This window comes from Apteryx mantelli, chromosome 13 (genome assembly GCF_036417845.1).
Source record: "Apteryx mantelli isolate bAptMan1 chromosome 13, bAptMan1.hap1, whole genome shotgun sequence".
Lineage (NCBI taxonomy): Eukaryota > Metazoa > Chordata > Aves > Apterygiformes > Apterygidae > Apteryx > Apteryx mantelli.
Genome location: NC_089990.1, coordinates 2655543 through 2683331, shown reverse-complemented (window position 1 = coordinate 2683331; position 27789 = coordinate 2655543). Strand labels below are relative to the sequence as shown.

Genomic DNA, 27789 nt, shown 5'->3' with positions numbered 1-27789 from the left:
AACTTTTTTTTTTTCATAGCTTAAGATTTGTCAGTGGAAGCAGAGATGGAACAGCAAGAATATGGCAGTACGAGCAGCAGGAATGGAAGAGCGTAGTCCTGGATATGGCTACTAAAGTGACAGGGTAAAGCAAACCAAAACATAACACAATTTGTAGCATCACTTACATGTGAAACAAAATCTTTCATCGTATTTAAATCTATTTATTTAGTTCCCTTTTGAGTTAATTTTAGTGCATGCTTTTTGTGAAAATTCCACGTCTCTGTGTTAAGTGATATAATTAATTAGCCTTGAAAAGCAAACGTTAATAACTCAGTATGTCCTTACTCTAATGGTTGGTGAATACTCGAATTTTTACATAGGAAGTAAAAATGTCAAATAGAGTTCATATCACCAAGAGGTTTTAGTAGAGCCTCATTAATCATATGCTGACCTGCACATTTTTTTAAAATGTCCAAAACGATTGTCGTTTTATGTCACCTCTCAGCAAAACTGTAGTAGCAACTGCCAGAATCAGTCTCCTCAGGTTATTAGTATTTCTTTCTTTTATTTTATAACATATGCTGTGCTATATTGATTTTTGTGCTATAGAATACAGTTAAAAGTATAATGAATAATAAAATTAAAATAAAGAAAAGTCACGAGCAAAATATATGATGTGAATGCAAATATGAACAAATTCAAGTGTTTCTAAAGAGTCACACAGTCACTGGTATAGGTAATAGTCAGTCTCTTCTATGATTTCAGTTACTATTCCAGTAAATAAGTTTAGTAAAAAAGCACGTGTTGCCCATTAAGGGTTATTTTACACATCCCGAAGACAAATGGCAGTAACCAAAAGGTTACTGAGAGATGTGAAATTGATTCCTTTCTCTAACAGTGTTCCTTCTAAAATACGTTTTTGGATTTCTTATTTCATTCCAAGGCCTGGCTTGCTTGCCAGAATTTGCTGTAAATGTATATCCAGAATGTTTTTTAGCATTGTATTTTTACTTAAATTTTCAGATAAGAGATGAGATGTGTTCATTTGGTTCTCAGTTCAGTTAGGGTTTTGGCTTTGGGTTTTTCTTTTTGTGATCCTCAAGTGGCTTCTGTAAGTGGGCTTGTAATTGAATATGCACAGTCACAAAAAGCAGAGACGGAGAAATCCGTTAGAAAGGTTTTGTCCTCTTCACTTACGCTTTTGCAAAATTCTTTGTATTTCATGTGGTTGCATTTTTAATAAGCTAGCTGGCAAAGTTAGCTAAAAGAGCTAGCTAAAAAAAATTTAGCAAGTTTTTGCTCATTAGAGAGTTTACTTTAGGATGTCATATTGATGACTGACAAGAAAAATGCCCTTAGGAAAAAGACATAATAGAACTGACTAGTTTGAAAGAAAGAATTTGGGTAGGCTAGCAAGATCATTTAAGAAGAGCAGAAGAAAAACTGCTTTTTAAGGAAATAAAACTCTCTACGTACATCTTAGTGACACAGAATATTTACTCTACCTGTTTTTATCACTGAAGTACCCATGCTCCGTTCTCCTTCATTGGCCAGTAGTCACAGCAGTGGCAGCCATACTCTCACTAATTTCAAAGTGAATTACTGCTGTTAAATGTTACTGTACATAATTCCTGATTTATTTCTTTCTTAAATTATGAATTTCCTTAGAAACAACATAGCATCTGGGGAGGACAAGGTTACTAAACTGAAGGTTACTATGGTGGCTTGGGATAGACATGATGCCACCGTCATCACTGCGGTCAACAATTTCCTTCTGAAAGTGTGGAACTCGTCCACAGGGCAGCTTCTTCATAGCTTATCTGTGAGTAAAATTCCAGTAAATAATCCCAAATTGTTATGATCGAACTCTGAAAATGATTTGAGGTTAAAATGCATCGTCATTCCTCTTGGTGAGGAGTGTTTTGTCCTGAAGTATGCCAGCTGCCCTATGCTTATTGGGAGGAGTATGTCTCATGGGGAAAGGAGCTGATGACCAGAGTGCTGCTAGACCCTGATGATTGCTGGCTGACAAGGGAGCCCTTTGGAGGCCACCGCCTGTGCCCAGATTAGAGGGCTGCAGCTGTCCTCCCCGCTGATTTCTCCTTCCTCCCCCTCCCGCTCCATCTCAACTGTGCTGAGCTACAGTCTGAGGTATTTATAAAATGGGCAGTAATACGGTCAAGCCTCTGACAGAAAAGTGGACCGAGTACAGACGTGATTCTAGTCTAAGATCCAGGAAATCAAGGCTACCTGTGCTGAGATGTCCTCACACTAAATACTAGCATGTTTGGAGACATTACATGAAGAAACATTTTCTTTTTCACCCTGCTTTCATTGCAGGGTCACGATGATGAAGTTTTTGTTCTGGAAGCCCATCCATTTGACCAAAGGATCATACTTTCAGCAGGTCATGATGGAAATATTTTTATTTGGGATATAGACAAAGGAACAAAAATTCGCAATTACTTTAACATGGTAAGAATGATCAGGAAAGTTGGTTTTTTTTTTTTTTTTTTTTCACATTTGTGCAGAATTGGGCACAAGGCAGAAGCAGGTTTCATGATATACCCATGGTGACCAGTGTTACAACAGGATATTAATCCCATGTATTAAAGAGGAAATCCTATACTGCTCAATAAACAATGCCAAAGTATGTTTTTGCATCTTGTAAGTGTAATAATAGTTCTTTTATAGAGTCTGTTACATATGAAAATTATTCATGTGTATTGGTATGGTTATATCATGCAAAAGATGAAGCAATGTAAACCAGTAAGTCTGTATGTTATAACACAAAGCTGTGGTCTGGGAAACAGTATGGTTGGCTTTGTGCTGCATCTGTCTTAATATGCCCAATGTCAGATTTGTTGCTTTGATCCCAGTGTTGAGCAAATGCAGCTGCACTGCTTCTGGACCTGAGCTAGCTTAGGTTTTCTTAGCTGAACTTGCTAGCACTTGGGTTTGTGAAACCTGCTTTTGTGGCGCTAATGTGTCTCTTATGATCTTTTGGTGTGGGCTTGCCCTATACCTTCCAGTAACGTAAAATAAAGGCTTTTTGGTGGTTGTTTCAGAACATGCCTTAAAAGTTGCACTGAAACTTCAGGAAATGAGAAAATGCAAGATTTTAACTTTTGTTGTTTAGTGAAGCTTTAATAATAAAGTGGAAAAAATTAAGTGCAAATCAGTCTTGAGTGAGATGAGAATTTACACTGAATTAGGATTTAATATTTGAGGGAGCACAGGTGAAATTTTCTTGCTAATGCTTGTATAGAGATGGCATGATTTTAAAAGGGATACTGTATGCTTGGATGCAGATTGAGGGCCAAGGCCATGGAGCTGTTTTTGATTGTAAGTTCTCACCAGATGGACAGCATTTTGCCTGCACAGACTCTCATGGACATCTGCTACTATTTGGTTTTGGATGCAATAAATACTATGAAAAGGTGGGTTAAATGAAGTTTGAACTCATCTGTTTCTTGACCTGGTTTTGTGTTAGAAGTATTTGTGTTACAGTTTATTCCCTCCTCCTGCCCTAGACTAAATAGTGATTAGATCATGGAACAGTTGCTGTTTTTCTAAGTCAAAAAGATTCAGATAAGGGAATCTGTAGTCAGGGAAACAAAGCATTAACTTCTGTCTTCACCTCCACTGGTGTCTTATACTATTGAATTCTGATCTTAGCATCAGGCTTAGGTAATAGAACACATTTGCGATAGGAATCTGTTCTCTGTCATAACGTTTCTTCTGCTGATCTCAAGTGTAGGAGCTGTGGTATATGGGTATGGGAGCCATTCCAAAGCAGCGAGACAGCTACAAATGGCCGCTTATTTACTAAATTGCTTTTCTTGTAGATTCCAGATCAGATGTTCTTCCATACGGATTACCGACCACTGATCCGTGATGCAAATAACTATGTTCTGGATGAACAGACTCAACAGGCTCCACATCTTATGCCTCCTCCATTCCTGGTGGATGTTGATGGAAATCCTCATCCCACAAGATACCAGCGGCTAGTGCCAGGGAGAGAAAATTGCAAGGATGAACAACTTATCCCTCAACTGGGATATGTGGCTAATGGTACGCTATCTGAAATTCACGTGTAATACATGTATTGCACCGTATTGAGTACCAGTTCAGGAGGCTGCTACTATAAGGACTTGTTTATTTCAGTTCTTCTGAAAATAGTGGTTTAAATTCAGTATAGAAGTAGAAGAGGAGATGGGGTGGCTTTATGGTGTAAAGGAAATGTATGGAATCAACTTCTCTGGAGTTATAATGAGGAGATTTCAGTATTCCAATATCTGTGGACTTCTGCCAGGTATACAGTGACATGCTCAAAGAGTTGTCCCATTGACCTCAGTGTAATGATACATGTGATTAAGGAAGGAGAAAGGTAAGACATTGAAAAAACACCTTTTGGCTTTTAAAACAGGCATTTTTTTTCTTGTGGATATAAATTTTGCCACATGCTGATCTCCATAAGATATCTTCCATTAATACCTACTGAAGCATCATTTATTTTTGCTCTTTCTAAGGAATCATGTTTGTTTTTTTTTCTTTTCTTTATGCATAGTCAGTAATTTTAGGTTTTTAACATGACTTCTCTTTAAAGAGAGGTTTTTGCCTCCATTTATTCCATGGGAACAGAAGGATAGCTGCTGATCAGATGTTGTGCAGATCAGATAAATTGTGCACAACTTTGAATTTGTTTGTTTCTATGGTGTTTAGTAAAACAGAAATTAATAATTTTATAAGCAGTTATGGCTTTGTTCTTGTCAAGGTGATGGCGAAGTAGTTGAACAAGTCATTGGGCAGCAAACTAATGACCAGGATGAAAGTATTCTTGATGGAATGATTAGAGAGCTACAGAGGGAACAAGATCTAAGACTAATTAATGAAGGAGAAACTCTTCCAAACCCTCCACTCAACAGATCCCACTCTGTTAATGGAGGTAAGTGGACCTTCTTTACCTCCATTAGTCATTTCTTTTAGTAAAGTAAAGTAAAGTACTAATCGAAGTGTGTTAATCTTACTGCCTGTTTCAGGACTATGTCTTTGAGGATGGTTTCTTCTCTTGTTCTTATAAATGTTGTTCACCTGTATGGAGCACTTGAGCATTCTGCTAATGCTAACAGAGGAAATAAAAGTTTAAGGTGCAGCTGAGGACATACAGTGGTCTTAACTAGACATTATCTGATTACTTAGAACTATTAGAGTGTAGTTAATTCTATTATAAGCCTTTTATAAATATAAATTTTGCTATATTATCTTGGTGTCACTTAATCACTGCAGAGATGATACTTTCCGTTTAATAACGTCAAGGTAACAGTATATAATTAGAGAATGTCAATGGAATACAATGTTGTGACAGACTAATGGCTTCCTGTTGCAGCATAAATGCTAAAGCTGAGCATCAGTGTTTATAAAATAAACGTCTGCTCCGTCTTAGTGTTTCCTTAAAAAGCTTGAGATTATTCTGCTGTTAGTGTTCCGCTATTGTGACTTTATTTTTCATGTACACACTTATTAAAAATTGAAAACAAACTCAGTCAGACACGAGCAGCTGACTGTGAAGCAGCTGTCTGTCTGCACTTTGTGTAGCAGAACAGATGCTGTGGACTTGTGCTGCAAGTCATCCTGAGCTTTTAAAAAATTTACATCTGCTCATAAGTTAGTTCTAGGTTAAATGACTGATTATACACATCTGAATTAGATCTCCATGGTAAAGTTTATTAGGATTAGTAGATATGGAGTTGCTTGCCTTTAAATTGAAGAAGAAAGCAGTAAAATAATAGTGAAAAATGCCAAAGATGCACTTTTGCTTTGATCTAAATCGGTAGTGTCATGAAGGTGGTCTAGCAGCCAGCTTCAGCTCACAGGAAATCCTTTCTGCTTCTTTTGACAGCTTTATCAGTTGCTCAATCTCAATCTTCAGTTAAAATATATTTGTATGCCCCTCTATTTATGTGAAAGAGCATTTTTAAATGTGAGTGGTATATAAACTGATGTGCTGTTATGTTCCGGAACTGGCTTTAATCAGTGGCTTTGCCACATAAACTGCCTCCGTTTATGTGAATTAGATACTTTATACATAATCTAATTGATATTTTAATAGCTAAATATTTTCTATCTGTTTGCACAACTGTGAATGTAATTTATTCATGCTGTTACCATATTTAAGCATGTAAAAATTGTGTTGCTGTATTCCCAAATGACAAGATAAATTAAGGCAACAGTTGCCCTGGTCCTAATATTTATCAGCCTTTTTGTCTCACTTGGTTACCTAAAGACTCAGCCTCTGTGATTTCTCCTGAGCATGTAGCATCATGTTATGGTGCCACCTGAGGAAAAGTCTAGAAAAGGAGCAATGCCTCTGGCTCATTACAAGTACAGAACCAACGGAGGTACTACAGAAATGTCAAAACTTGCGGCAGTCTATTACTTTAGGTGGCAGTCTCACTGCTTGTTGTAGCATAGTATTTTAAGGGCTCTGAAGTCAGGATTCCTAACAGTCAACGGGACTTTGGTTTGTAGGCCACTCAAATGCCCTTAAAACTTTCCTCACAGATTATATTCTTTGCTCGCATCAGACATCTCAAAGCTAACAGCAAGTCACAGTATTTATGAACATGTGAAGTGGTGCGTGATGTTACAGTAACATGAGCATCTCCAATAGTCCAAATACCAATCCATAAAAACCTGCTTCATCAGAAGTAAATGGCAAAACCACTTAACGCAGAGCAAGTGTTGTGTATCCCATGGATCTGATGACATAGGAGGTTGTGCTCCTTTTATAATGATCAATGGATGTCTTTCCCTAGAAAAGAGAGCTGAATTTTGTTCTTCGGTACCGAAAGGAAACTCTGCGCAACCCTTAGGCATTAAATTCTAGATTTTATTGATGGCTCGCAGAAGTGAGGAAAAATCTTTTTCTTTGGTAGCTCTTCGAAGCCCAAGTTTGGATGTAACATCGCCACCAAACGTTGGTCTTCGGAGAAGCGGACAGATTGAAGGAGTCCGGCAAATGCACAACAATGCTCCCCGAAGTCAAATGGCGACGGAGAGAGATCTTATGGCATGGAGCAGAAGAGTTGTGGTGAACGAGCTCTCTCCAGGCGTCAGCAAGTAAGATGCTACGTGTGCTAGGAAAAAAAGATTAAACTGTGTAATGTTTAATGTTTCTTTCATACACTTGTTAAAGGTTTACAAAATGATTTTTCAGAAATGGGTTGGGGTTTTCTTGAGATTCAGATCATAGGATTAGAGTGCTAGTCTATTCTGGAGGTTTAAGAGTAGTAATTCCTTATCTTCACAACTGAATTTTTCTTCAGTATTTCAGTTACTATGTTTTTTCTTTTTTTAATGTGAGTTTTTTGATTCTCCACTCTTCCTGAAGCTTTATTAAAAAAAATAATAATAATACATCTTAATTTCCTTAAAAATAGTGTGCTCAAGTAACAGGTTTGCTCCTTTAACTGAAGATGTGATTCTAGGGGTGAAGTATGTGTGAATGCTTCTAGGAAGATTTTTATGCAGGTTTCTATAGCAAGGCAACGAGCAATATTTTAATGTGTGTTTTAATGAGACTGTCAGTTAATGTGATGATTTAGTGAATAAAATGGATGTTTCCTATGTGTAATTAGGGTCCAGGAAGAATGTCGAGCTGCCAAAGGTGAAATAGAAATTAGTCTATACACTGTTGAAAGGAAGAGAAAGCCGTCCCACACCTTGCAACGGGTGAGTTAATTCAGTAGAAGAGGGAACCTAGGTGTGAAGCAGTTCTGAGCACTAAGCCAAAAAAAAAAAAAAATTCAACTTTAAAAAGTGGTTTAGAAGATAAACAGTACTGTTACTGTCTCTCTAACTTTCATCTGTAACTGTAATTTTTCTTTATTCATGCTGTAATATGCAGTTAGCAATGACAAATGACTATCCCTAAGGCTTCAATAGTGGGAAAATGCTGGGGAATGGGGAAGGAAAGCAGAGCCACAGTGGATGTTCAGTTTATAGAAACTTCCAGGCTTGTGGAAACTAGGAGAAGTATTAGAGGTGCCACACTTCTTTAAGTGGCTAGTTTTTATCTTATCCAGAGGCTGCAGGTATTTGTTAGAAAAAAGGGATTTCTTCATGACTCACTTTCCAAGGAGGATTGTGGCTTAAAAAGTAGGGTGGGTATTGAACCAAAAAACCCGTATACATGCACACCCATACAAACACTCACAAGTATGTAAATGATGTCTTTTCAATTCTAATTCTCGATTTCCTAGTTGTCCTCTATAAATGGGATATAACGTACAGTCATTCTAATGAGGCATCTTTTACGCAATGTGGCTCACTATTAAATATCTAATCTTTTTCTTTTTGCCTCTCCTGTCCTGTGGCAAAAGAACGATTATCAGCCAGGCAGTGGAAGGTCTTTGAGAAGAAACCAACGCAAACGCCAGCATGCCTACCAAACACGCTCCACGATAGAACACAGTCAGCAAGGAGCAAGTCAAAATGCACGTGCACGGGAAGAATCGGACAGCTCCTCTGAGGTCTGGTCCATCAAGTGAATTCTTTCAATATGTTCCCTGTTCACAAATAGTATGGTTGACAACAGATATGCTCAGAGTACTGTTGCCTTTAAGACTCCAAGTTTCTTTCTCCACCTGAGGAGGAACGCTCAATTCATTGAGTCTCTTAGATTTGTGCTTTTATTGTAGTATGTTGATCTTGGAGAGAGAAGGATCATTTATCTCAATGCCAGTACAGTATTCAAAACTTGCTTAGAACAGGGTTGTATATTTTTGGAAATCTGAAACATTTTCAAGTAAATTTAACTGGGTTGTATTAAACCACTTGCTCTTTCGAGCATTTGCACATAATAGATTTCATACTGCACATGTATTAGTGGTCACATTCAGCACTTTGATTTCATCAACATCTGTAGACAATTGTTGAAAGAGATTGAGTATTGGTATTAATCATTGATATTGGCAATGGAGGAACTTAAAATATCCCGGCTCAAATATAACTTGCTGTCATTAAGGAAGCATGCAAAGTAAAAAGAGACTGAACAGTGTCACTTTGTAAATGCACTGAATAGACAAAATAGCTGTTAACTTCACACTAAAATACATTAATCAAACACTGAAATAAGATCTCATACTATGGTTCTAATACCATTAAAATTCACACTTCTCTTGCTATAGGAATTATATAAGCCTACAATTTAATATTAAAATTAGGATGCAGAAAGAAATTGTGGACTTAATTAAAGCTAAAACAGTTGTTAAATACAAAGCTTTCCTCAGGTGAAACAAGTCATATAACTTGTTTGCAAATAAAGATGATACATTTTTAAACTTGACCAAAAGTGAAACCTTTTGTTTTTAATACAGGAAGATGAGACAGTTGGAACAAGTGATGCATCTTTGGATGATCCTGTGGCAGCATGGCAAAGTGAAAGCAGTTCCAGGTAGCTTTATTAGTCTCCTAATTATTACATTTAGTGATTATATAATTAAAGTAAGACCAGCTGATATTGTAATAATATGACTACAAATTCAGGGAGAAGTATTACTGCCTGATCTCATAAACCATACAAATTCATTACACCTTATGAAAGATTGAAGCAAAGTGATACATCACACCATGTTTGGTATACTTGGATATTTTAAAATGGTAACCAACCAGCAAAATTCTTGGTGTCCATCAAGAGGTGAATACTTGTATGTATTAAGATGTCAATGCAATTGTAGAAGTTTTTATAACAGTACTTCACTGTGAAAAGCAGTGTGGAATAATTGTTAATACTTATTTGTGTACAAGTTCTGCAGTCTCTTTCTTATTCTTAATGCTGTGCTTTTATGGCTAGAAGTGACATGAGCTAATATAAATACAGTACGTGAGTTATTTGGATGTTACAGAAGTCAGCCAAGTATTTTTAAAAGACTGTGCGCTTGTCACCTAAATTTTTCATGCATTCTATGCAGTTCAGTCAGTCCTTATAACCGTCTGTGAATCAGTGAGATAAACAGTGTGAGAGCAGGTATAGGCTATAACTCCAGTTTTACATGAGTTTGTAGCTGATGAAATAATCTCATGAAACATATGAATTTGATAGCAATCAGGTTTTCTTTAAATTCACGTGAAAATGAAATTTTGTTCTAATCCTGCCATCTGTTCCAAATGACGAGAAGAGTGCTTTGAAGGATTGGGCCTCTCACTCCACTGTGTGAAAACTGAAGTGCTGTTTTCTTTCTTACAACTTTATATTATCTACAGTGATTCATCAAGTGAATATTCTGACTGGACAGCAGATGCTGGAATAAATCTCCAACCTCCAAAGAGACAAACCAGGCAGGCAGCTCGGAAAATCTGTAGTAGTTCTGAAGACGAAAATATGAAGGGAACAAAAGGACTGGAGGAAAAAAGAAGGAAACTTAAACAGCCTAGAAAAAAGGTTAGCATTTTTAATTTTTGAGGGTCTTTTTGGCTCTATGAATATAAATTTTTTTCATAAGTGGTTGTGTTTTCAAAGTAAAATTTTTCAAGAACACAGTACAAAAATACAGTAAGAAAGATCCTACAGAGAACACACAGTAATGCTAGTATCAGAGTGGTCTGGTTTGTTTTTTGTGCTGTGTGACACAGATGTGCTTCCTTTTTCATGCAGGCAGTGGGAGATTTACTGGTGGGAGATTTACTCCCAGCTTTACGCTCTTTACTGCAGTCAGATTTACTCCCAGATGGTTCTGTTGTAAGAGTACAATGCATCTGTATTACATCTAAATTTTCAATTTTTCTTTCCTTTTCCTGTTTTTAAAGCCGACATTTAGAATGTTTCTAAGGAAAGAAATGTGATTATTTATGAACATCTCAGTCTTCTATTATATTGTTAAAGAACATTCTTACCATCTAAAGTCAGGATTTTTGGAAGGCTGGCATTCCAGCATTTGCTCAGCCCTTATATTTAGCTGTATAATCAGCTGTTCATATAGTCTGCCATAGCAATTACAACTTTTACTCCAAATTTAATGTAATATATTTAAGAAACCAAGTGGACTGCTTTCGATGGAAGGTGAACCGAGTGAAGAATGGCTTGCCCCGCAGTGGATCTTGGATACTATACCGCGTCGCTCCCCTTTTGTTCCACAGATGGGAGATGAGGTAATGAGTGTAGCAATCTTGAAAATCCTGTCTAGGCTGATGAACTTGTTTCAGTCAGGACTATTAAATCAAGGAATGTTTTCGATGAATCATGCTCAAAGTAGTCTGAGTTCTGATTTTTCAGAAAGCCAGTTGTTTGCAGCTGGCTTTTCCACGTCTCTTTCTGCACACATATAACTTATTAATAGCAGCGAGAATTGATTCTGCATCTTCAAACAAACATATGCTTCTTAATGATCCCGATTTTGGAAGCCCATACTAGCCGCTACTTTGGCGGCTGACCTAAATATTTTTAGGGAGAAAAGTGCTTTAGAACAAAATAAGGAAACATGCAGTTGGTTTTAAAAAGAATGATGCCCGAAGTGTTTGTAGGAATTTTGGAATAAACAGGAATACAATTATCAATAAAATAAACTTTTTTCTTATTTCTTTTTAAGATCATATACTTTAGGCAAGGCCATGAAGCTTATGTGCGGGCAGTAAGGAAAGCCAAAATTTACAGTATTAACATGCAAAAACAACCGTGGAACAAAATGGAACTCAGGGTAAGTTTAATAGATACTTCAAAGAGCTGAACATCGATATATCTCTGTAAGGTTAAATTGAAATTAAAAAACAGTATGAAAAATACGATGAAAACATTAATTTAAAATGTTAATATCAAAAATAAAATAAATCTTAAAATTGATATTTTCATTTACACAAGACATTTACACCTCCTCAGTCCTGATAATAGGATGCCAAAAAGATATTAAAGAAAGTGAAAGTTTATCTAGTGTGGTATTCTTTCCTATTAGTTGTGAAATATTTAGAATATTAAAGGAAAAGAAGTTCAAAGTGAGAGTAGTTAAGCACTGGAAAGGGTTGTCCAGAGAGACAGTGGAATCTTCTTGAAGGTTTTCAAAACTCAGCTGGACAAGGCCCTGAATAACTTGACCTAACTTAGACGTTAGCCCTGCTACGAGCAGGATGGTGGACAAGATATCTGCCAGAGGTCCCTTCCCAACCCACGTTATTTTACAACTCTGTGTTTTCCCCCCTCCTTACCACTCACTCGTACAGAACCGACCACTCAAAAGTTTTTTATATTTCTGTTGATTCTCCACAATGACCTGAATGTTTAGATGCTATTTATTGATCTCGGTGTAATGGTAACAAGTGCAGTATCATCATGCGAAGATCTAAATGTATACACAAGCTCCGCTAAACAGCGAAGCTCCTTAAGTGTGTAACTGTGCGTGTTCCTCTCTTGGAAGAGCAAGACTATCTTCTGTTGCTTTTCGTATTATGGATTGTTTGGTACATACTAGGTTTGTATAGTTTTGTCAAGTTTTCTTTTGCCTTGAATCACTATAAGGAGTCCCCTAATACTTAGTCCATAGTGGTGTTTTATTTTATTTCTGCTTTACTCACAATTCATATCAAGAGGAAAAAATGTAGAACTGAATGTTATATATGCTACTATTCGTATTTATGTATGGCCAGTGGTCCTGTTAATGAAAATAGTTCCTTTAGTGGAAAAATATCCAGTTACTTGTCTTAGGTGTCCGGTGATTCCAGCTGTAGTGGAAGTAGTGACATACACAGTACATCCTCAAAGGTGTCACAAGTTTGTAAGGAAAAGGAAATGGTAGTTCACATAGGAAAGCAGTCTTACCACCTGCTGACGTTGGACAGGATATGATCGTACCAGGCTGTTGTGTCCTCTTTAAAAGGAAGTGTTTCCTTTTATTTTCCCTCTACGTTGCTATGCAAAGGTGGCAGGCCCTGGGTTTTGTCAAGCATAAACTTTGGTTAAACCCGGAAAATGGTATGTTCCTTAGAACCTTCCTACGGCAGTTAAATAAAATGTGGGTATCTTGTTCATAAATATCCCACGGGAGAGAGCATCTTGTATCTTTTTCATCTTTCTTTCTAAGGAGGCTGTGTTGTGATTTTTAGTTTTTGTTAATGAAATATTTTATGGGTGAAATTACTTGGGTTAGAGTGGAAGAAAATTTGGTTTTTATTTATACACATTTTGGTACTTTAACATGGATATGCTTCTGTTTTTAACAAGTTAAAATAACGCTATTCCATGCTTATTGATAAATAGGAACAAGAATTTGTGAAGACTGTAGGAATAAAATATGAAGTCGGGCCTCCTACGCTCTGCTGCTTGAAGCTTGCATTCCTAGACCCAATCACAGGCAAAATGACAGGAGAATCATTTTCCATAAAGTGAGTAACTGAAATGCCAGTGACCTTCTTCAAGAAAACTTCTTGTAATTTAAAGGCCCCTTCCCCCCGCCCCCCCACCTTTTTTTTCTTTCAAGGCATGGTGATGGTATTTGTTTGTTACTACACCAAATTTGAAAATAAAATGCATGAAATTTTGCGTTTGGAGACTGAAAAGCTTGTCTGTATTGTACATGTAGATCTATGCTTTTGGGAAATAGAGCTTTTTTTTTTAATTCTGTTTCATAAAGGTACCACGATATGCCAGATGTTATTGACTTCCTTGTGCTGCATCAGTTTTATAATGAAGCCAAAGAAAGAAACTGGCAGATAGGTAACTACTGTTTTACCACTTGCATGTGTTTGGCAACGTTTTCACAGGTTATTTGATAGGATACAATTCAGTGTTTGTATATATATATATATATATATATATATATATATATATATATATATATATTTTTTTTTTTTGAGACTGGGTAAATAGTATGTGTTTTAGACTTATTTAAAAGTGGTATTTGCAACAAATGTCAACATTTTAATTGTATACTACATTGTTTTATGTCATGTTAAAGAACCTAGACGATTATACATTTCTTTTTATTTTGTATTTAACTTGAATCTTACCATATTTGATTGCTGTCTGATGTTTCTATAACACCACTGCAGAGTACTCCTCTGACTTTTCAGAGTAGACTGTGTACTTGCGATTTGTGGTGGTTGGTTTGTCAGATGGCATGCAGCGTCTCTAACACGTGATACAAAGGACTGTACCACATATGATACTATGGCAAATGTTGGAAACTCTACTTGATGCTTGCTACAGTTGCTGTGGTAAAAGGAAAAAGAAATGAGAGAAACTGTTAGTACGTCTGTGATGACGGAAGAATCAAGTGTCATATTGTGATTTGAAGTGTGGAGGCATCTGTGGTTAACTACCAGAAATGTAAAAGTTGTGCTTTTGGAGGGAGGACTTGATCCCTGTAGTGCAAAATGTAGGAATCCAAGTAGTGCATTTAAGAAAGATAAAGCTGATATTCTAAAAAGAAGTATTTAGCAGTTACTTGCATGGTTCTTTAGCTAAATTCAGATTTTTTTCTTTTAGGGGATAGATTTCGCAGTATAATAGATGACGCTTGGTGGTTTGGAACTGTGGAGAGCCAGCAGCCTTTCCAGACAGAATATCCTGATAGCTCCTTCCAGTGCTACTGTGTCCAGTAAGAACTTGCATGGTTGTAAAACATCAGAGATGTTTACACACTCCTGGGTCTCTTAGGTGTTTACATATGACTTAAATGTGTACATCCAAGGACAAGAGTCCCTTTTGCCACTTAAATAATCAGCCACTTTGGTTTTATTTATTTATTTACAAACTTGCTCCTAAAACAACGGTATCGGTATGGACAGCAGCGCAGTGAATGTATAGGAGACACAAGGGAAAAATGAGGACGCGGGTCTAGCTGGTGACATAGGCCCATTTCTAATAGACGTGGCCGTTTTTTTGAGCCTGTTAGAGAAAAGGCATATCATTATATTCAACCAGATGAAAAATCAAATGCTTTAATTTATGCATTTGAACGTAATTTTTTTTTTTTTGATAGCTGGGACAATAATGAAAGAGAGAGGATGAGTCCATGGGACATGGAACCAATTCCAGAAGGAAGTAAGTGTGTTTTGAATTCATGTCCAGATATCATTATATAGCCTTGTGACACTACTAGTACTTACTGTTGTTGAATTCTTCATATTTAGCTGCTTACCCGGAGGAGGTTGGTGCTGGAGTTCCTGTGACTCCAGACGAACTGACAGCTCTTTTGTACAAACCCCAGGAAGGAGAATGGGGGGCCCATTCCAGAGATGAAGAATGTGAACGAGTAATTCGGGGGATTGAGCAACTTCTTTCCCTTGGTATGTTTGGAGAGAGGGCAGAAGGATTAAGAATATCAGCATGGTGACACGTAACTATAGGGCAGACAGGGTGAATTGCTGGGAGTTGGAGTGGAGCATTTGAAACGTGCTTAACTAAATCAGTGAAAAGAGCCTTTGTTATTTCATGGGTGCCCTTCTCGGTTATACTTCCCTGTTTGTGAGGCTTGACCTACTTCCTTTCAAGTTAGTGAGGATTTTTAGTGGCTTGTATCCAAATACAAATGAGCAAAACATTGACTTAAACCCTCCCCTGCCCAAAATCAACCAACAAATCCTCACCAAACATCCTCGCCAACAAGGACCTTGGAATTAGTTTCATAATGTAACTCTCTGATAGCAAGCTATTATTTAAATTCTGTCCTATATTTATACACAGGACACTTCTGTATTCCTAGTTTATGTCACTTTTTGTATTAGTGCTCTTGCAAGTGCGTATACCGTGTTGCTTTTCAGCAGTACAGTTGGCTGCTGCCTGGAAATCACAAATGTGATACTTAAACAAATAATGCTTGTTCAAATGTAATTAACAGATCGTGCAAGGGGAAGAATCCTGTCCTTTGAGTAGTGACTTGTCCAGCTGTAGATCTGTACTGCTTTTGCTGAATTATTAAAAAGAAGACCCAGAAACCATTATAAGGAATGTAGTTATCGTATTACTTCTTTCTGATATCTTCTGTGGCATCTAAATTATTTTGATCTTTTGTCTTTTAGACATTTCTAATCCCTTTGCTGTTCCAGTGGACCTTAGTGCCTATCCCATGTATTGCACTGTAGTTGCTTATCCAACTGACCTCACCACAATCAGGAGGAGACTTGAAAACAGATTTTATAGGTCAGTTTGATTTATTTGTTCTTAATCTACATTTTCTATAGCCTAACCTAGAACAATGTGTTTAGCTGAATACCATGTAATGCCACTTTGGTAATATGTTTTTCTGGTGAGCCAGCAACCTAAGATCTGGTTCTATTTGGTCTTGTACAAAGCAAATCTGAATAATATTTTCTTTTGGCCACATCGTTAAGGCAAAGGCTGGTATCTGGATCTGGAGTGTCCTTTTTTGTTTAAGATACTGGGCCTTATTCTCTGTATGCATTGTAGGCAGAGCATATTTGCTTCATCTGTATCTCTACTGCCTTTGAGCCAGATGCTTTGCTTGTACTGCAGTTGCCAGAAATGAGCTAAATAGTGCTATAAACTGGAAGTCTCAGCTTTTCCAGTTAATTTGAGGCAATCAGCACTATGGGAACAGAAGACACGTACCTTGGTGTCTGGCAACCTGTTTCCCATGGACCTGGATTACCTAATTCCTTTTTTTATCTAAGAACACCTTCCCTCGGAAGGGAGATAATGTACACAATAATGTACACCATCCCTTTTCTCTCTCTCTCTCTCTCTCTTTCTCTTTCTCCCCCTTTTTTTTTTTTTCTTTAGGAGAATCTCAGCACTGATGTGGGAGGTACGTTACATTGAACATAATGCCAGGACTTTCAATGAGCCAGACAGTCCTATAGTCAAGGCAGCCAAAATCGTAACAGATGTCTTACTTCGCTTCATTGGGTAGGCATGGTTTTTTTGCTTGATAGAACTGGCATCTTGGGTTTCTGAGATATTTTGTTATTTAGTTTGACTTTTGTTATTGCCCTGCAGAGATCAGAGTTGTACCGATATATTAGAAATATATAACAAGGTGAAAGCAGAAGACCTAAGCAGTACTGATGAAGAAGAAGAGGTAAGAGCATTAAGTATGATCATCAGAATTTTTTGCCTTTTTAAATTCAGTATCTGGAAGAAGTTTGAGCAAGAATTTTCCTAGAGCCTTTGTATTATGGGTAGTTACCTTAAGTTTTTGAGATAAGCCTATTTAGGCCGTTTGTGTAGCTCGCTTGGGACAATAAGCTCCCTCCGGTTTGTAAAATTGATTCATGGAACTGCCTGTCTTAATCTTCTCTAAGTGTGTGATGTTTTGTTGTCCAAAGAAATGATAGTAAGCAGGGGGAATAAGAATTAGAGTTATTATTCCGTCTGGAGAACCAGACGGACAGTAGCTCTTTCATTGTCGGGGAGGCAGCAGAACTGGTTTTCTGTTGTAATTCTTTGTCGTTTCCTGTCAGTTGTACAATGAAGGGAATGACAGACAGAAACCAATTCAGATATCACTTCCTTTACCTTTCCCTCTCTCCTTCTGCCTTCTCCCCTTAAATGCAGTTTGTACACGTTTCAAAACGTGCTGTAGTTTCCATTTTACAGCAGTGACCTCTTAAAACCCAAATCACTCGTTTGTGTTTTACTTTTTCAGTGTAGCTTTCTAACACATGAGCTAGTTTGAATAAAATACAGTTACGAAGTTATCTCACTGCTCCCTTCCCCTAGACGTCTGCCACTGTCGCAGTTTGCAGTTATTTAAGTTAAACTTGATTGCTGGTAGAACATCTATATGCTTATGACTGTTGCAGAAACGTTATGTGTCGTTTGTAACTCTTTATAATAGACTACTGTGGAAGAACATTTGTTTCTAAGGGCAGCAGATAATTGTTACTTTTGTCGTCTTTACTACAGATTCACTAAGTCTGTAAGTTACAGATTTAGAGGTGCTATTGCCTTAGATTTGTATACGAAACTTAAAATGTATGCTACAATGCAGTTATTTTATTGCTTTTATAAAAACAACCATATAACAACTACATTTATTATCACAGACTCTTAAAAGAATATTTTGAAGAAAATTAAGGGTTCCCATGACCTAAAATAGCAGATCCTCCTTTCCTAACTCCACTTATTTGGGAGGACTGTACTTTCTTGTTGTGAATCTTACCTGTACTATATCGAACAGTGATCAGAAGGGTCCAGCACTGTTAGTAACTCTCCTTCCTTTCTCCCTGGCCCTTCAAAGAGCATGTCTGGGTTTTTGAGAGGCCGTAATCCCCTGTCTCTTCCTCGGCACCACAGAGCTGAGCCAGAGCAGAAATGTATGTTATCATTCCCACGGAGTCTTCTCTTCAGTAAGAATCTCTTTAGGTGCATCCGTGATGCATCTGCAGCTCGGCTGAGCCCCTGATAACAGTGCAGGAGTGGAGGCAGCGGGTCTGATGATCCCTGCTGCTCCGTGCACTGTCCCAGAACGTGGGATCCACGGAGCAGATCAAGTCGGTAGGTCCAGTGGCCTGTCCCAGGGTAAGGTGCCACAGAGTCTTTCTGCTCCTCAAGCAGAGGCCGGCTGTGCTGCTACCATGCCGGTCTGCTGTTGCGTTCAGCATTGTTGGTCCTATGGGAAGAAGGGGTGGTGGCTCAGGAGGACGTGGGATCACCTTCTCACCCAAAGAAAAGATATTGTTTTCCAGCGGTGCCTGCTCTCCTTGAGATCTGATGTTTTTCTTAGTGTGTACTGCTCAGATCTGTGCCTTCCCTGGTACGTGTGCTGACCCCAAACTTTCTCCTTCAGATAACAATCTTTTCTTCTCACCCTGTTGAACGTGGCTTGCTACAGGGAATCATCATGGAGCTTTTCACTTCTTGATCCTTCTTGTTCTGATTTCTTTATAGAAAAAAACATGCGGGCCCTTAGTGTGCAAAGGTTTAACCTCACTTAGAAATCGCAGGCTAAATACGCAGCGCTTAGATGTTCAGGGACAAGTTAAGTGCTGCACATTAACCACCATATTTGGGATCAAGAGGAAATTTTCACCCCAGTCAGACTGGCTGAGACCGCTGAAAATTTTTTTTCCCCTGTAGTAAGAAGCCTCATTTGTCAGTCCCTGGGAGGCTTAGTTATTAAATACGCAGGTGCGCAAAGGCACGTCAGCGGTGCCTTCAGTGTCTCCTGCTCTCTTTCTGGGATATATCACCGTTGTAACTTTTGCTTTTTACACAAGTCTTAAATGTGCTACAAAGTACTGCAAATGGTTTGTGGTGGTTTAGGCAGCAGAGCAGCTCCTGGGGCTTAGCTGAGACTTAAGAACTAACTGAAGATAAGCTGTTTATGTTTCTCAGATGTTTTGTATGTAGTCTCTATGGAAGCGAACTTGGAAAAGAAATGAAGCATTTTATCCACCTATTTTTTTTTCTGAAGTTATGTAAGTTCTAGTTTGAAACTAGTGGTCATTTTTGCTGGAATCATTCTTTGCATTTGAGTCCTTTAAAACAGTGTCTGTTGTTCGCTTTTTGAGTTTTGGCCCTGTTTGTTTTCCTTGTGTGTGCATAGGAGCACGCGTGTGTGTAATCATTACCTTTTCCTTTAGGTGGCAGAAGTAGATGTAGATTCAGATGCTCCAGGAACGTCCTCTGGAAAAAGACGAGTGAGTAAACGCGTCTGGTTGGTCTAGCTTGTGAAGGGAGATAGGCTGGGTGCAGAATCGCACCCGTTTAGGTCTGGAACAGTTTACATTTGTCGCAGGCTATAGTCTGTGGGACTAACTGTGTGAATCAGTCGAGCCTATGTGAGTGCTGGTGGCTGAGGAGGTTAGTGTATGGGAAAGTTGATTCAATTGCTGAAGAATCGGTTTTTATTTGATTTGAAAGATATCTAGAACAAAGACCATTTTCAGTCCAAATTGGGTGAAAACTGACAAAAATTAGCAAGTTTGGATCTGAAATACTGCATGCCTCTCCTGGATTTGAGCTTTTACATATTACTGAAAAAAACATATTTTTACAAATTGCATATTGTTGTGCTATGAACTGTGCTTTAATCTTGCTGCAATTCTGTTTTCAGTTGTGGACTTCTGCTTTGAATCGGATCCCTAGTAAATTAATAGGAATTTAAGGTGAAAAATCTGCATACTTGGAAAAATGATAAAGTGTATCTGTTTCCCTGCAGGTAAGACGACCGATAAAAAGACAGCCTGTGAAAGCAAGCCCTGATGCTTGGAAAGAGCAATGCAAGCAGTTATTAAACCTGATTTATGAAAGAGAGGACTCCGAGCCTTTTAGACAGCCAGTTGATCTCTTTTCCTATCCTGTAAGTACAGCTTTCTTATTCAAAATGGAAAAAACCTAATATTCTTCCTTTGGCAAAGTTCCATGCTGGGCATATTGCTAAGCTCTGCCTTTGCGAGTTGGAATGGCCCATGTTCTGTGCACTGGTGTTTTCAGAGAATTATCTGCAGTAACTCTAAAATCTCTTTTTTAAAGTGGTAATAATTACTTTAGGTAACAATTGTGGGTAAATACTTAGGTGTTTTTATTGACATAGAATTCACCTTTATTCACCTTTATTATTTACTTGTGTGTTCTTACAGGATTATCGAGACATTGTAGATACTCCTATGGACTTCAGCACTGTGAAAGAAACCTTGGAAGCAGGAAACTACACCAGTCCCTTGGAATTCTACAAAGATATTCGTTTAATATTCTGCAACTCTAAAGCTTACACTCCTAATAAGAAGTCTCGAGTAAGTAATAAATGCCTTCTCTACAAAGATCCTGCCCTTACATGAATACAGTCCATGAAATATAGTCTGTATCTGGAGGGCAAACTACTGCATTTTAAAATAAAAATAAGGAGTACATGTCACTGGGACCTGTGTTTATAAATTTGCTTTGTTTTGCTCACCCAGTTCACTTTCAAGCAGAATGCATTTTTATCTGAATCTTGTGAACTTAAAGCTTCTGAGAAATTCTATGGTTACTGTTGCTGTCATTTCTTTGAACATTTGTAGCATAAAACTGATCACCAGTTGCTTTTATTTTTTCAGTGATTTCTTTCTGGAATAGAGGCTATCAGTTTCGTAGCGCTGTATATATAATACAATCTTTTTTAATATGCTGTTAATGCAAGTATTATGCAATTTTTCTATTACTGGAAGAGATGGGAAGCATTATGATACTTAATTTTTTCTAGTTTACTTCATATACTTAGCAGGGCTTCTGCGTGGTGTTGCCTTTGTTGTCTGTCGGTGCTAAGTGTGCAGTTTTCTCCATGCGGGAATAGGAATCTGCACAGGCAGAAAAAATGCGCTGTGTTGGAGCCCTGAACAGGAAAGAGAAGGAGAAGGGAGGTTGAAATGTTAGAATATGGATATATTTTATATGAGCTAGATGAAATGACTACTAAGTGTAATGGACTCACCAAGTAAACATAGTTGTGCTTGGTATGTGTTGCTCTGCAGTCCGTTGCCTCTCAGCTTCTCCTGAGCTGCTGCATGATCAAACTGTTCTACAGATTTTCAAATGCTTTAGCAGTGTATTCTTTACACTCGTAAAATCACACATTGGCAGGAGGACGCAGACGCAGTTATTACTGCTGCTGATGTGAAATAGAAAATTCAAATTGCTGATGTCTTCATAATATAAAGGTAGAAAGAATTTCTAACTGTATTTCCAGACATTAAGCAGAATTGGTGTTTTTATGACCTTATTATTATAAGGAAAAGCTTCATATTAAATAAAATGCTTAAGTGCTGACAAAATCGCATCTCCCGCACACATCATTTAGCATATTTGAGAAGAATATTTGTTACAGTGCTGGCTAATATTTCTAAAAGGAATAGGAATATTTATAAATTAAGAATAAAATGCATGCCATTTGGGACTAGACAGAGCTACCATCATTTAGGGCACAATAAGACATAGAATTCAATCTGAAAAATTTATAGGTGGTGCCTAACGTGTGGTTAAGCAAGATTTTATTGTGCTAGGCGCTGTCAAGCGGAGGAGAGTGTGCTGTAAAGAACTTTCAGTCCAAGTATACGTGCTGCTAGGTGGGAGGAAACAGGAGTCCGTGCAATGTTATTAGTCAAGCAAAGCGTCCTGGCCTTGGCTCGTCAGTGGAATAACAAGTGCTGTGTTTTGTGTAAGCAGGGTGATGAGAAGCAGCTAGAAACAGGATGGTGTTGTGGGATAGGGCGACTCCTCCTGAGCATTGGTCAGCAGGAGAGAAAGCACGAAAGTTTCCCTAACCGAAGGCGGACTGAGCTCTTGGAATTGGATAAGGGCTGAAGGATGGGCTGGGGGAAAGCTCTGAAGACCAGTAACTTCTTCTTGCTTGATAGAAAGGAAGTCAGGAAAGGACTGTAACAAGACAGATGGTCTGAGGGCGTTCTGTGCACTTGGTATCAGATTAAACTCAGCAAATGGCTTATTTACTGCCACATGCTCCCTGGGAATTTCCAGTCTTGTGTATTAATAACCAAACAACTTGTGAATCAACTAATAATTTAGTGGTCCGTCGGGATCCATTTGCTTAAATACTGTGAGGTGCCTCGGGGAGGTGATCTTTGTGGCACAGCTGGGGGGCACAGCTGGACCTTCTGCCACTGCAGGTTCGTCTACTGCCAAATGGGTGTCAACGTCCCGAGTTGTTCCTAGCCCATTTGACCATCTTTGCAACAGCATCCTGAATGGAGGCGAGTGGGGCAAGATACTGTTTATTAGAGCTAAAGAAAGAGATGTTGCTCTAATGCAAGGGTCTGGACAAAAATTAAGTTCTGCGAATGGAAAGGAAAGCCTGTATCAAAGAGGTTTTATTCAGAGAGACTGCAAGAAACGGGAAGAGTTCTGACTATAAGATGATGATGAAGTCCCTTTGGTGTTTGTGCAGTTTTCAGAAAAGTAGATGTAGCAGAGAGGTATAGGTATGAGGAAGCAATTCAGAGCTTTGTTTTATTTATGCTGAATTTAACTATTAGTTTGTCATAACTGAAAAAACATCCAAAAAGGAGGCAGTGTTTCAATATTGCAGGCATCTGTTTTTCTTTAATCTTGTAAATATTTTGTACTGCAAATACTTAAAAACATTTTATGAAAACACTTTCTCTCATGAGAATAAGCATGTACCATTAACGGAAATTATCTGTAAAGATCCTTGTAGTTGAATGTCAGCATGACTTTTTCTTTTGGACCTCTAAGAATGAAGTCTGGGCATCTTTGGGTTTTTTGTTTGTTTGTTTGTTTTTTGCTAATCTTCCAGTTACTCAACTTTTAATAAATATGGCTATGACTTCTTACTCCAGATTTACAGCATGACACTTCGACTATCTGCCTTATTTGAAAATCATATGAAAAACATCATCTCTGAATACAAGTCAGCAATGCAGTGTCGGAAGAGGAGAAGGCCACGGTACCGTAAACGACTAAGAAGCAGTAGCAGTTCACCGTCAACTAGCAGAGCATCTAGGTAACTTCATGACAGTGAGACTTGCTATCAGAACCATTTGAGATGTTTCATGTCAGTGGTAGATAGACCTTTGTGAATAACCAGTCAACAGCAGTATTGCTCATTTCCTGGTACAGTTGCTCTTTCAGGTGATAAAATCCTGAGGTCAAATCCCATGCTCACTTTGTAGTTTGTACTTAATTCTGGTAAGTGAAAGGCTACATAATCAGAAGTATTCCTCCTGGGTAAAATGGAAGAACAAGTTTCTTTCTGTCTCTCTTTAGTAACTGTCCAGAAAGAGCTGTATAACACTTTACTGACTTCTATATGACACATAATCAAAGTAAACTAAATATTACAGTTTTAAAAGGTGAGATAAAATCTTGTTTTTGCAGAACCACATGCGCTTATCAAACAGAATGACATTGTCACTATTTTTAGTGTTACTGCAGCTGTGCAAGTGCTGGGGAATGGAAATCATTTGTATTATACATGTGCTGCAAAAAAACACTTTTTTTGGGGGGGGGATTGTTTTTTTGTTTTAAAGTTTTTTTGTTAACAGTTTTATCTCTCTGGGATGTTTTGTATCTTCAGCCCAAAAGGGAAACAGAAGCAAATGAAGATGCAGCCTAAAACCAACCAGAATACCTCACTGCCTTTGACTAGGACTAGTTCTTCGGTTTCATCTCATGGTGGGTTGAAACTTTTCTTTGAGAAATTTTAAGAAAAATAGTGACTTGAATGTATCTTTCCCTTGTAATAATTTGTATGTGCAGAATGATGAAAAAGCTGAAAGGCGCTTAATATTCAGTTTAAATCTTATGTTCGTGAGACACATGTAGAACCCACCTGTTGGATGAGCAAGTAGCAAGGGCACGTAAATGTGTTATCCAGAGATTGTGTTAGCTGAAATTGGCCCTCCGTCTGTTAGTAAGTTATTGGTAAGTGTCAGGGAATCGGGAAACTTGGCCTCTCCTTGGTAAGAATTAATTAAGGTGACAAGAGCCTAGACCTTCTGTGCATGGGCGTCTCTCATACAGCAATTTCAAACACATTAAGTTAGTTTACTTTGAGTTACCACTCGGAGGAATCTACATCTCCTCGTGACTGGAGAGGGAGCCTGGGGAGACTCGCCTCCTGACGTAGGCAGCTAACTCGGGTGATGCCAAACCTCCCCCAAACGCCTCTGCATTTCAACCCTGTAAGTAGAGGATAGACGGTACGCTGTTGAGTTGGTGCTGACCTGTCTTAAGTTTCAGATACAACAGAGGAACCTTTGGGTTCAGCCACTGGTGAAGAGATGGAAGGTCAGCCATCTTCATCAGGCTCAAATACACAGAACCGAAGTGGAAACACCAGTGATCCAGGCAAAAGTAGACCGATCAGAAGTAAATCGACGCCAGTGAAACAAGGTGGGGAAAAAAATAAGTATTGTTCTCTGAGTGACTGGTTTCCCTAGAAATGAAAGATATTGCTTCTGTCTGATGCTTCTGATCATTTTGCCTGAGTCTAACATTATGTTATGGCCCTGAACCATGCTAGAAAGGAATTAAGTTAACTTACTTTTTACAGTTCTGAGGTCTGTTGTCTGAACTGCAGCACACACATGGTACCACACACGCTTCAGTGAAGGCTTTTAACATTTCTCCAGATGGAAGAACTTAAATTCTCAATAAACTTAAGAGCAATCAAGTTCTGCAAAGAATACAAAAAAGCAAACCAAATCAACACAATCCTCTCCCCAAACCTTGTCCTTTATTAATCAAGTTGAAACCAAAGAGAAAGAAAAGTTACAAATTTTAAAATACTTTGGTCATAATCAAAACTAAGTGCAAGTCTCTACTCCTGTAACAGTGCTGTTTGCTCCAGGAAAGCTTTTGGCTTCCCATGTTAGAGAAGGTTTTTAACCTTCATGGTCAGATTCGTAGCTCTGAAAACATGCACTATTTTAGGTCCTAAACCAGCAAAGTACTTCATTGTATTTTTAACTTAAGGTGTTCAGCAATTCTTTTGAGCTTTTTAAAATTATTTACTGTCTTGAAATTGTGCTTGAAATATGCTCTGGACTAAGGTTTTGAGAACATGTATTTGAGAGCAAATAAATACAACTTGCAGAGTGTTATATTAATGTGTATTATTAGGTTTTAAATGAATTCGAGGGGATTTTTTCTTTGCCTAGATACCTTAGGGAAAAAATACCTTTCATCTGAATAAACTTAGATGTTTGTGTCTGAGCTAGTCACTCTCGGCTCATTTTCTTGACTGAATCTTCATTAGACGCTTAGCCAACAGAGTTTGTGGTGCTTGCTGTAGGGCAAGATGAACCGTGTTTAAATTTAGTCTGATAAATTTTCCCCTTAGATCATAGCTGTTTGTCTCCATGGAATGTGGAAGTCATTTACCGCGATGAGCTCAGAGTTAGATCTTTCCTGGATGCACCCCAAAGGCAGATGAGATGAATCCTACTTTTTTGACCTGATTTGGCTCAGTCATGGTGATTAGAACTGATCAGATTATTTTGTGTTTGCTTAGATCACTCTCCTGATGGACCACTTACAAATGGTGATGGCAGAGAACTTCGGATAGGAGTCAAGAGGAAGTTAGTAAGTGCATCAGAAGATGACGAGCATCTGGAGGAGGCAGAGGAAGAGGAAAAGAAGAAGCGAGAATTAAAAGAAAAATCTGGTTTATCTTCATCAGAAAGTGGGGAATCGGGATCAAGTTCAAGTTCTGAAAGCAGAAGTGGCTCTGATTCAGACTCTGAATCGACATCCAGAACAGATCAGGATTACATTGATGGAGACCATGACTACAGCAAAGTTGTGCAATCCAAAAAACCCAAAAGAAAAATCAAAAGAAAAATTGCCAGTGGGAAAAGAAATTGGCAGGGCAGAGGGACAGGGAGGAGAGGTAGATGGGGGAGGTGGGGGAGATGGAGTAGAGGGGGAAGAGGCGGTAGAGGTGGAAGAGGCTGTGGCAGAGGAAGAGGTGGTGGCAGGGGAGGAAGAAGAGGCCGAGGAGGTAGAGGAGCCTCACGAGGAGCCACCAGAGCCAAACGTGCCCGAATTACAGATGATGAATTTGAAAATCTGTTTGGCGGACAATTTGGTGAAAATATGTTTGGAGGGCGATTCAGTAGGCCACCTCGAATCAAAACAAGGAATGAGGGCAGGAGAACTGTCTTGTACAATGACGATTCGGATAATGACAATTTTGTGCACGCCGAGGATCCTTTGAACCTTGGTACTTCCAGGTCAGGCAGGGTGCGGAAAATGACAGAAAAAGCCAGGGTGAGCCATCTCATGGGATGGAATTATTGACAGATGAAAAACTTTGGAACAATTTTAAAAGAACTTCAATGGCCTTCTACTGCAGGGATTTTACCAGAAAATCTACCAAGCAAGTTGTGCGGGGACTCCACTCACTTTTCACAGTGGTGCTTTTCCATTATGTCAGTATGCATTTGTTTTAAAACTTCAGATCGCCACACTTCATTGGTCAAAATAAGCCTTATTCATTAGGCCTTAAATTACAGAAATTCTTCCCCACACACTACAAGCTCATCACATTAAAGAGGCTTCCAGCTTCTCGATAAGAACATGACATTTTTGAATCATGATTATGAATTTCTTCCCTTGTTTTGTTTTTGTATTATAGAAATAGCACCTTCTTACAGAGTTTTTATGTGGTTTCTGCCATAAATCCTTATACACAGTAATAATTATAACTTTTGCACAATACACCAATCCTAAAGGCAGCTATAAAATGTTTACAGTTTCTATATTGTAAGAAGGATCTGGATTATTTTAATCTTCCCAGGCCAAACATTCATGAATTGTGCTGAACTGAAGTATGTCTATACTACAGTTATGGGGGTCCTGATGTGCTTTCTATCGGTTCTTTATTCATGTAAAAAGTGACAAAGGGTTGGTGCCTTGTAAATATGTAGCAAACCTTTGATGTGGTGTGTCCTATGTGTGCATTAACTTTATTAAAAAGAGAATACTTGAGAAGTATGAATATCTAGACAAAAGGTGCCAAATGCAAAAGTTACTTGCATCTATTTTCTTTTTGTCCTCTCATATTTTTATAGTATTAATAGAGATTGTGCAGCTAAGGGGTAACTTCAACATTTGAAAGGTTCCTCCTCTTCAAAGCATAACATGATTCTTAATAGTAGCTCAGCTACCTCTATTTACAACTACTGGAAACTTAAAAGAAAATAGATGCTATTATTCGGTATGTGTTGAAGAAGAGGCGAGAAGGAGCATAGAGGGATGGAATTGCTTGCTAAGCTGTAAAGTAACTGTATCTTCATTATATTGACACAGTGAAAACAAATCTACGTAATTATCGGAGTTTTCAGAAGCGTAATGCTTTCAGCAGATGGCAATTTGTTTGGGCAGATAGACCAGCTGGC

At 38.2% G+C, this 27789-nt stretch overlaps 1 protein-coding gene across 3 annotated transcripts in view; it reads left to right on the top strand.

Moving 5' to 3' along the window:
- BRWD3 (bromodomain and WD repeat domain containing 3) overlaps positions 1 to 27039 on the top strand; it is a 59855-nt gene extending 32816 nt beyond the window's left edge. For 2 of the 3 annotated variants that reach the window (XM_067303888.1, XM_067303886.1), the window contains 28 exons: positions 20 to 124; positions 1651 to 1804; positions 2323 to 2457; positions 3294 to 3422; positions 3831 to 4056; positions 4760 to 4930; positions 6921 to 7104; positions 7623 to 7716; positions 8367 to 8516; positions 9363 to 9439; positions 10249 to 10426; positions 11017 to 11133; positions 11571 to 11678; positions 13229 to 13353; positions 13602 to 13684; positions 14456 to 14567; positions 14952 to 15013; positions 15103 to 15258; positions 15991 to 16111; positions 16712 to 16837; positions 16928 to 17009; positions 19516 to 19572; positions 20094 to 20234; positions 20515 to 20667; positions 23227 to 23390; positions 23964 to 24061; positions 24623 to 24781; positions 25902 to 27039. In XM_067303888.1, coding sequence (XP_067159989.1) covers positions 20 to 124; positions 1651 to 1804; positions 2323 to 2457; positions 3294 to 3422; positions 3831 to 4056; positions 4760 to 4930; positions 6921 to 7104; positions 7623 to 7716; positions 8367 to 8516; positions 9363 to 9439; positions 10249 to 10426; positions 11017 to 11133; positions 11571 to 11678; positions 13229 to 13353; positions 13602 to 13684; positions 14456 to 14567; positions 14952 to 15013; positions 15103 to 15258; positions 15991 to 16111; positions 16712 to 16837; positions 16928 to 17009; positions 19516 to 19572; positions 20094 to 20234; positions 20515 to 20667; positions 23227 to 23390; positions 23964 to 24061; positions 24623 to 24781; positions 25902 to 26689 — 4255 coding nt within the window. In that variant the 3' untranslated portion in view covers positions 26690 to 27039. The remainder of the gene's footprint in view (positions 1 to 19; positions 125 to 1650; positions 1805 to 2322; positions 2458 to 3293; positions 3423 to 3830; positions 4057 to 4759; positions 4931 to 6920; positions 7105 to 7622; positions 7717 to 8366; positions 8517 to 9362; positions 9440 to 10248; positions 10427 to 11016; positions 11134 to 11570; positions 11679 to 13228; positions 13354 to 13601; positions 13685 to 14455; positions 14568 to 14951; positions 15014 to 15102; positions 15259 to 15990; positions 16112 to 16711; positions 16838 to 16927; positions 17010 to 19515; positions 19573 to 20093; positions 20235 to 20514; positions 20668 to 23226; positions 23391 to 23963; positions 24062 to 24622; positions 24782 to 25901) is intronic. The other variant, XM_067303887.1, reaches the window with a different exon arrangement.
- Positions 27040 to 27789: the final 750 nt, after the last annotated feature.